Source organism: Pteropus vampyrus, unplaced genomic scaffold (assembly GCF_000151845.1).
Source record: "Pteropus vampyrus isolate Shadow unplaced genomic scaffold, Pvam_2.0 Scaffold47, whole genome shotgun sequence".
Lineage (NCBI taxonomy): Eukaryota > Metazoa > Chordata > Mammalia > Chiroptera > Pteropodidae > Pteropus > Pteropus vampyrus.
Window position 1 is genome coordinate 7566042 of NW_011888828.1, and position 10252 is coordinate 7576293.

General features: G+C 36.8%; 1 protein-coding gene across 6 annotated transcripts in view; it reads right to left on the minus strand.

Moving 5' to 3' along the window:
* Positions 1-660: 660 nt before the first annotated feature.
* LOC105291558 (mothers against decapentaplegic homolog 1-like) overlaps positions 661-10252 on the minus strand; it is a 29999-nt gene continuing 20407 nt past the window's right edge. For 3 of the 6 annotated variants that reach the window (XR_002780126.1, XR_002780125.1, XM_023530240.1), the window contains one exon: positions 1332-1475. Coding sequence is in view for 3 of the 6 variants with exons in the window: in XM_023530240.1 (XP_023386008.1) it covers positions 1378-1475 (98 nt within the window). In the remaining 3 variants the exon portion in view is untranslated. Of the gene's footprint in view, positions 1476-10252 lie in introns of all 6 variants that reach the window. The other 3 variants (XM_023530239.1, XM_011359421.2, XR_002780124.1) reach the window with 2 other exon arrangements.

Below are 10252 nucleotides of genomic sequence, written 5' to 3' on the forward strand. Positions count from 1 at the left end.
GAACCATGTTATTACATGATCTAACAAACACCAATCCAGTAACTACATCAGCACCACAAGAAGTACTGTTAGAAATATGGATTACCAGGCTAGGCCAGAATCAGAAATTTTGGGAAGGAAGCCATGTGATTCCAACGTACAGCCTCACCTGGGAACCTCTGGGAACCACTGGCTATTAATAGGTAATCCAGCAACAAAACTGGCTCCAATGTGACAATGAGAAATTTAGGTGCATGAGACTGCCTATCGCTTTCCAACAGATGCAAATGTCCAGAACATGGATTCTAATTTGAGAGCAAAACCATACAAATTTTAAAACAGTATAGAATATCCTTTGCTGTACCCCCCACCTCAATGTTCATACACGTAAAAACTAGGAATATCTTATAAATAGTATCAAATAATTCCACAGCAGAACATAATTCCTTCACATTCTCCATAGTGAATATGTCATAGCAAAATTCCACCAAAGAGGGTCAGATAATATTCTTAAGGACAAAGGGGTACAAATCACTGGCAACTGCCTTCAAGATGTATTTCCCTCAAGTATGCGGATGGCAACAGCACACTTCTTTACTTCCCTAATCTTCTTGCCTTGTACTATAATCATAGCTAAGTATGTCTAGAGAAATGCACAGAACCAATGGGAAACATAAAAAATAAATTTAGAAAGAAAACGGTTTATTTAAAGTGCCAGGTATTAGTGCTGCTATGATAATTTCACCCCCGCTGCTCCTATGAAACAAAGTTAACAAGGAAGGGCTAAGTCCTGAGAATGCATGAAACGTTCAAGGGCTGACAAACTACAACTCAGAAGATAGAAAAGGCATTACGCTGTTATTCTAAACACCGTGAGTCTGCTACACACATCAAGGAAAAGCGCTCACTCACCAGGGCTTTCTACTCGCTTGTAGTGGTAGGGATTGATGCACACCTCCTTCTGCTTGGAACCGAAAGGGAACTCACAGCATTCCAGTGGTTTTAGTTCGTGGTGGCTCTGAAGATCGGGCCAGCGCCACACACGGCAGTAAATGACGTGAGGCAGTCCCTTCCGGTGGGAAACCTGCAGCCGGCCATCCAGAGAGCGGGGGATGGTGACACAGTTGCTGGGCTGCCCGGGGCAGCTCAAGGCCTTTTCCAGTTCCTCCATGGCCCCTTTCTTTTTCTTCAGTTTTTTCACCAAAGCATCGACAGCTTTTTCTGCCCATTTTTCTTCTTCATCGCCCTGTTTCCACCCAAGAAGTCTCTTTACAGCTGGACTTGTGAAGGAAAATAAACTTGTCACATTCATAGTGATGGCACTAGTTACACTCTCCTTGGATATGGTGAAGTGAAGGAGTCTCCAAAACGCAAGAGGACACCGGAAGAGAGTTCCCTTTATTTACACAGAATTCTCTTTAGCTTCTTAGTTTTGAGGTCCTGAAAAGTAGAAATGACCATTCCTAGTATTTCAAAAGGTAATCCAAGATCAGCACCTATGAAAGACAAGAGAGAGAAACAATATTTAAAATTATCTCTACCACAAAACCACAATTTACTAAAGAAATACCATGGGACAGGTGCCATGTTAAGTGCTCTTAGGTATTACAGTATGCTATGGACTGAATTATGTCCCCCCTAAAACTCTTGCTGAGACCCTAACCCCCAATGTTACTATAATAGGAGATGGAGCCTCCAAGGAAATAAAGGTAAATGAAGTCATGAGGGTGGGGCCATAATCTCATAGGATTGGTGGCTTTATAAGAAGAGGAAGGGTCAGATCTCTCGCTTTCTCTCTCCCCATGCACTGAAGAAAGGCCACGTGACAGCACAGAGAGAAGGCGGCCATCTGCAAGCCTGGAAGAGAAAACCAGAAACCTAACTGGCTGGAAATTTGATCTTGGACATCCTAACCTCCAGAACTGTGACAAATTTCTGTTGTTTAAACCACCCAATCTATGGTACAGCAAGTCCTCACCTAACGTTGATAGGTTCTGTGACTTTAAGCAAAATGATGTATAAGAAACCAATTTTACCATGGGCTAATTGATATAAACGAGAGTTTAGTTCCTATGGCATCTCATCAACATTATAAGGAAACAACATTGAGCAAAATGACATTATTCAAGGGCCTGCTGTATTTTGTTATAGCTGACTAATACGCGGCATTTAATCCTTTAATCCTTTCAACTAATAAAATTATTGCCATTTTACAGATGAATAAATTGAGACACAGTTTTAAAATTAGTATGCTACAGTTTAGATAAGTACTGAGATAGAGGCAATAGACACCTTAGTGCAAAAAAGTCCAAGCTCTCAACAGATAATTAATTTTGTTTTCTATTTAGATTCATTTACAGGCACTAAAAATATATTTCAAGACACACCTCAACCAACAAAAGCTGAAAGCAACAGGAAAAAAATTAGAATACAATAGTCTTAACATCTGTTTTTAGTTTGTTCCTCAAGTATTTCTTATGCTAAAAGGAAAGGTAGTCATATTTCTACTATATAAATGTAACAACATTTTAGGGTATTTATTTAGTGAACAAGCCTGTGCCTATGGGCTACAAAACAAGTAAGGTAGGAAATTTATTTCCCACTTTTTTGAATTTGCTTTTCATTGACATGAAAGGAATGAAGCACATGAACGCATACTGTACCAAATTCTTTAGTCAAATTGTTTCATTTAACCTTCTAGTCATTCTCCACCAGATGAACACACAAAAGGTGAGAAAGATTAAAGGGGCTAACTTTACACAAACTCTGGCTAAGAAACAGCAGCATGTATCCAAATAAGCTCCTCCCAAAAAATAACCATAAAAGCTGAACAAAATAAAAACAAACTGTGGTGGGGGGAGCCCAGCTTTTAAAAGGGATCAAAGAGGAACCGAGGCGCTGAGGGCTGGAGCAGCCAAGCTGCTGCAGAGAAGGAAAAAGCAATGAAGTGAATGGAACATTCTCAAACATCTGCCAAAGCCAATGCTAGAAGCAGCAGGAGGCCCAGGAGCCAAGCTGAAAGAGGCTAAAGACCTAAGCAGAGATTTTAGTAGCTTCATGGTGTTGAGGAGACAAAAAAGCTGGAGATGAGGGACTGCTGCTGAGAAGGTGGCCCTGGAAAATACACCAACTAGGCTTTCGGTTCAGACAGACCCTAAACAGATAGGGCCTAGTGTGAGGGCGAATATGAAATGGACTGGTTTTTACAGTGAAACACAGCCTAGAATCATCTGGATCAAGGTGATGGGAGGAGAAAAACCTGGTGGAGGCATATATGCAGACACTGACCAAGGCTTTTCCAAAACTGAGAACAGACAACTAGCCACAGATCATGAAACCCTAAAAATCCCAAGAAAGATAAATACAAAAAAAACCCTACAAGTTTTGATGTGTCATAGCACAGTAAAATTGCCAAAAACCTATGACAAAATTCTTTACAGACATATTACTCTCAAATGTGCAAAGGGCTGACAGCTGACATTTCAACAGAAACAATGGAAACAGGAAGACAATGAAATAACATTCTAGCATGCCAAATGTAACTAAATAGTGGATAACTTATAATTCTATACTTAGTGGAAAAATCATGCAAAAAAAAAATTGTGAAATAAAGATGCTTTCCAACAAATGAAATCTGAGAGAAATGGCTTCCAGCAGAAAGTCATCAAGCAAAATGAAAAAGATCCTAGAAAGAAGCAAGCAACTGCAAGAAAAAATGAAGAGTTCCAAAAGGGTAAATAAGGGTAGGTCTAAATGAATGCCGACTTTACAAAATAATAAGAATCTCTTGTGGTGTTTAAAATATATAATTTAAATGCATGACAAAAAAGTGGAAAAGGGTAAACGAGGTTCGTTTTCTAAGGTCCCTGTACTACCCAGGCTGTGGTAAAGCATTAAGTTATGACTGATATAATAAATTTTGAAGTTATGTCATAATAAAGCAAACACTGAATTTAAAAACTATACAAAGGTAATAAAGGAGTTAAAAATATAGAATTATTTTTTTTTAATATGATTAATACAAAGAAAGAGGAAAAAAGAAGCCAATAATGGATGGGACAAATAAAAAACAATAAGATTTGGATCGAATCCTCGAAATATCAGCAATTACTTAAACATAAACATTATATATGCAAGTAAAAGACGGGTGGGATGGAGAGTACCACTTAACTATAATGTACTTAGCGGAGACACACATTAAATAGAAGGACAGAGAAAAGTTGAAAGAAAAAGGATGTAAAAAGATAACTATGCATATCTTAACCAAAAAAGTTGGTAAAGCTATCTAACCAGACAAAATAGACTTTAAAATAAGAAGTATCACCAGAGATTAAAAAAGGGACAATTTGTAATGTTCAAAGAGTTGATCTACCATGAATATATTACAATCCACACCACGAATATATCAAATTTTCATGCATGAACAGGGTGATGAAGAAGAAAAATGAGCAGATAAAGCTGTCAATGCTTTGTAATAAGTTTCAAAATACATAAAGCAAAAAATGACTGAATTAAAATGAAAGAGACAAACCCACAACCTGGTGGGAGATTGACATAGTAACTGATAAGAACAAGTAAACAAAAATCAATATATAGAGAGGATTAACATGTTTAAAAACTTAATCCGATTCACGTACTAGACCACTGCATCCAACAAGTGTAGCATGTATAATACTTCCAAATACACATGGAATATTTATCCAAATTGACCACATAATGAGGCATAAAGCAAATCTCAACACATATCAAAACCATGTAAAATATGTCCTTTGATCATAGTATAACTAAGAAATCAATACCAAAAATATCATTATTGAAATTAATTACACTTTAAATAACCCACAGGTCAAAGAAGAAACTATAGTGGAAATTAGAAAACATTTTCAACTTAGATTATAAAAATATGATACATCAAAACTTGTAAGATGTGACTGAAGCCATACTTAGGAGGAAATGTACTGTCTTAAATACGTATAATAGGAAAAAAAACCCAAAAACCTAAAAACTCATTTTCTGTGTATCCACCATAAGAAAAAAAAGGAATAGTAAATTAAACCCAAAGACAGAAATGAGAGCAGAAAATTAAAAATGAAAATAGAGAAAACCTATAAAATTAAAGTTGGTTCTTTGAAAATACTAATAAAATTGGATATACCTCTAGGAAAATTAAATCAATACAAAAGAAGGCACAAATTACCAATAAACAGGAATAAGAGGGGAAAGTCATTACTGGTCCTTAGAAATTGAAAAGATGATTCTGAACAGCTGCCACAGCGAATGGCACGTCTACGGCTACTTTGTGGTAATGTGCACACACCTGTCTTCCTCACTGTGGGAAAACGACTGAGGAATTCCATCTTATTGTCTTCCTACCTTTGGAGCCCAGCACTGTACCTGGCACACAGCAGATTCTCAATAAAAGTTTAATGAGTGATTTAGCTCCCTGAAGGAATTAGAAGGCCATGTGTGGAGCTTCAACTTTATTCAATAAGTTATGAATAAATGTTATTAAATATTCAACAGGCTGCAGGGAGTCAGTTGTTTCTTTTTTTAAAGTAAAGAGTTTTATCCAAACTTACCAGTTCTTTTGAAGCTGGTATTATTTTCATTTAACGGAAAAGGAAACAGAAAACAAAACTATGCTATTATCAAAAGTCGCACTTGGTCAGACTGTACCTCCTGAAATGATCATTTACTGAAGGTTAGTTTCACAAAGAACAAGAGACAATTTCCATCAGTCCTCTAGTAGCATTTTATGAAGAGAATATATTTCTTCTTATTCTATATGCCCTTTTCTTCTATTCCAAAAACAGCTTTTTTCCCCCTATTTTAGCTAATGATTTTCCAATAGAGGATGTGTGTTTTTATCAAAATTAGTTGAGGCTATTTCAAACTCTATCGCCAATGGGTTTGTAATTTAAGATAAGTGTGTTAGAGATGGGGAGATAAAGTATCACCATTTCAGACTTTTTTTTAACTATTCAAACTGACATTCATTCAACAAAACTGTACTGAGTGCCTGCTAGGTAGCTGGCACTGTGCTATGCACAGAGGACAGAGGCAACGTCCTCTGCCAACGCTAAAGGACTGTGCTGAGGAGTCTGAGGCCACCCGCAGAGCCTCGGCCAGGGGTCTGACTGCACAAGGTCACCAGCAGCACAGAGATAGAAGAGGCCCATGTACCGTGCTTGCCCGCCATGAAGTAACTATAATACTGTGTGATAAAAGCGCTAGAACAGGTGTGAACAATAACATATAAAAGCAGAAAAAGAGAGAAAAATTAATTCCAGGGATTTGGGGAAGTTTTCCCAAAGAAGAAATATCAGACAGGTCTTAAAGGATGAGTAGAATTTTGCAGAACAACAGAGCTAACATTCTGAGTAATCATTCTACGAGAGACATTGTTCTAGACACTTTACACCTATTAACTTGTTTAATCTTTATGATAAACACTCCAAAGCAAACACTATCATAGCCTTCGATTTACAGGTAAGGAAAGTGAAATACAGAAAAGTTAAATAACTTGCCCAAAGTTTACATACACAGCTGTACGGCAGAGCAAGGGTTTGTTTGGACGCATGTTGTTTGGCTCTAGAGCCTCAATTTTTTTAAACCATTTTTCTAAATTGCTAGTTCTAACAGACACGTAAATAGAAATGCTAAGGTTCAAGGTGGCTGGAGGCAATACACGGCTAATAAGAAGGGCAGGGGCAAGACTGTGAAGGGCCTGGGATACGTCTCATCCTGGAGACAAGAGGACAAGTGGAAGGTTTTAAATCAGAGCATTGCTGTCATTAGATCTACATTTTAGGAAGACAGCTAAGATGTACTGTCAATACAGGAAGTCTTCTCCATACGGACAACAATGACAACAAAAGCAAAAAAAAAAACAACTGCCTGTGAACACTGTAGGGACCAGTTAGGGGGTGAATGCCTTGAAGCCACTCACAAAAATTAAAGTGACAAGATCGCAAAAACCTTTACATATAAATGTGCATAGATGAAACAAAATGCAGGCTGATCATTAATTTTTGCCTTACTGAGTTAAACATTTTTTTAAATAAATAAGTCAAACAAGTCATCTACCTCCCATTAGGAATTCAAATGAGTCCATGATACTGTGGCCTTGGCAAGACAACTTATTTTTTCTCTGCCCCTTTTTGTACTTCCTGCTTTAGTTTATGTCAGAAGTTAAGTGGCCTTATCAGTTTAAAGTGCAAAATAAAAACATGAGTCAGCAAACAGATTTCCTTCCCTCTTCTCCAAATACAAACATTTCACACTGACAATAAAAGCATTCGTCTAGTAAAGAACCTCCCAGAAGCTTTAAAAGAAAACCTAACTCTAAGGAAATATCCTGAACGAGGAAAGGTAAAAAATTTTCATACAGATTTTCATCAGATTATTATTATAAAGAAAAAAGAAATATCCAATAATTGGAAAATAGTTATGTACACTTAGCACAATTCACTTTAAAAATTGTTCTATGTAATAACCTGGGAAAAAACTTAAGCAGAACATAAAACAGTATATGTAGCATAAACAACTATGTAAATATATCAAAATATCAACGGTGACTAGGTACAAAAGGTTAGTAATCTCCTACTTATCTAAACCTTTCAAACACTCTTTAATGAAAAACTATAGCTTTCAAATTTTTTAAAAAGCCTCTATATGTAATTTGTTAATTACCAAAAAAAAAAAAAATTCAAGTTCATGAGCTCAAGCCACACACAAACTGTATTTATATGTAGGACTGGACTTACAATGTAATCCGATTTCAGAAATAATAAAAATGCGGCTTAAAACAGGGTTCCAAATTCAGAACCCTTCCCTACAAGGTCTCATCCTTGGAAGGATTTCTATTAGCACTGCCAGACGCCAAATGAGCAAAATACTCTGACAATACTCCCTTTGACTTGGATATTTAATTTTGTAACTTATGTGATATTCCTTAATGTTAGAAGAAAAAAAACAAAAAATGTGTGTGTATGTATGTATGTGTGTGTGTGTGTGTGTGTATAAAACCTAATTAGCCAACTGTACAATGGGCATTTTCTTCATTTTGGCCTCATCTAGTAAAGAAACATGTGATTATCCAACTGTGTGAATATCAACAAGATACACTCTCTGCCATTCAGTAGCTTTCAGATCCCAGTTTTCCATAGAAAGTTTTAAAGAAAATTATTCTAATTTGTAGCTGAAGAAACATTTTAAAAAGGTACGGGGACGGTGGCCACTAAGTGCTACAGACATAGTGCTTTAATGAAAACGTGAGGGGAGAGGACACAGTAATGACCACATGCTCTCCGTAGCTCCAGACCAGTGCTCCAGAATTTTATAATTCGTGCACTGGCAAGGAATTCGGTGAGCTGGACAAAATAAACAATCCCAGTTAATACTGAGAGAATAATTAAATTATTCAATAAAATATAAAACAGAGGCTCCAAAAAGTGACTGGGGATAGTCAGACTCCTAGTACCTTAAAAAAGGAACTGGCAGAAGATAAATGGTCTGTTTTCAGTGAAGCAGGCAACTCATTTTTTAATCCACTTCTTGTTCCTTGGTTCATTACTCTATCTTAACTCTAATGATAAAACATCAAAGCATAAAGATCAAAAGCGTCAGGGAACTAAAATCATAGGGTATTGATTAACTTCACTTTGAAACTGTTTAACAGCTGGATAAGTTATTTAAGGAAAAAAAAAGACAACTTAATAAAAATTTTCTATGAAAATATTTGATCCTTTTCTGGGGAAACAGGTATTTCCAAGTAAGTTAATAAACTGTATATTTCCTGACTTACACCTCTAGCTTTCTTCTTAAACAGATGATCCCGTGAATAAATAAAAAAAGTAAGACTTGAGCTTCCAAAGAGCTAGAGTGGGGCTTCAGAGAAGTCATAAGCAAGCTGTATGATTTTTGTAGTTCAGTAGCTATTATACCTAAAACACATCACCATACAGAATGTATGGAGAGAGAAGACCTCAGAGATGTGTTGTATAAAGTGACTGGTGGCAATATTAACTGGTATTACGGAAAGGTATGTGCCATCTATTCTAACATACAACTTAGGATTCAAGGCCTGATGAGAACTCTTGCTTCCTCTGAGATGTTTAGCTAAATTAAAACATCAAAAAAGGGTCAAAAAGTGAACACGCCATGAGATTGATCTCTAATGTAACTTTTCATTGCTCCAAAACAGACTATTTATTTTTTAGCTTACTTGATTTCCTTTAGGTACCCAAGTCAACTGTATACTCCTACTGTGAAAATGAACTGTGGAAAACCTTATTCAAGATGGAGCCGGGAAGCCATGAAGGGAGGGCTCTCCCATGCGTACCACTCATCACAGCTTATTTTACACACTCCAGCAGGAGAAAGGAAGATTTTCTCCTGGCCCAGCAACAACTCGGCCAATGAGAAGCTGCCACGATCCCAAACTCTAGTCCTCCTCCAATGAACTTTTGTTTAAAACCACCCCTTCCAATTTCCTCCCTTCCTCTATAAAAGCATGCTCTTCTTTCTTCTCTGGAATAGTGTGCTTGTCCCAAATTGCAATTCCTCTGCCATTCCCAAATAAACTAATTTGCAACTTGATAATCTTTGTTGTTTGATCTTTAAGGTTGACACAACCAAAGGCAGAACCATCAAAACAGATGATGATTCTCAAGGAGGATGAAATAAAGATACTCTAAAAACTCCTGACACTTATAGAAACCATAGAATCACAGAAGACTACACACTACAGATTAGAGCCAAAAATGCTTAAAAAGATGAAAGCTGCAAAGAAAAATATTCCAGAGATTCAATGCCAATAAATATTTTAAAACATAAAGAGCAATCTTACTCTTTATTGGTAAGAGTAAGATGGAGAATTCACAAAATGAGGGAGATCATAACCACATCCATTAGGCCTAAGTAAATTAGACTATGAAATTAATCAAAAGTCCTAAAGAATTGGGAACTTCCAAATGTTTAGTAAACCCCAAATACCTATTAGTTAAAAGTAGAACAGGCAGTCCACATACTGGCTTAGCAGGATGGCTAAAGCGGAAGCAGCACATAAACTCACATTTCTAGAAAGAGAAAGAATCCTATCAGCAGTACCCATGAAAGCCAGTAAGGCAGGCCCTCCTTATCCTCAGCGTCAGTTACCTGCGGACAACTGTGGCCCAAAAATATAAAGTGGGGAAAAAAAATTCCAGAAATAACTCATAACTTTTAAATGGAGTGCTGTTCTGAGCAGCATGATGAAATTTCACGCCATCCC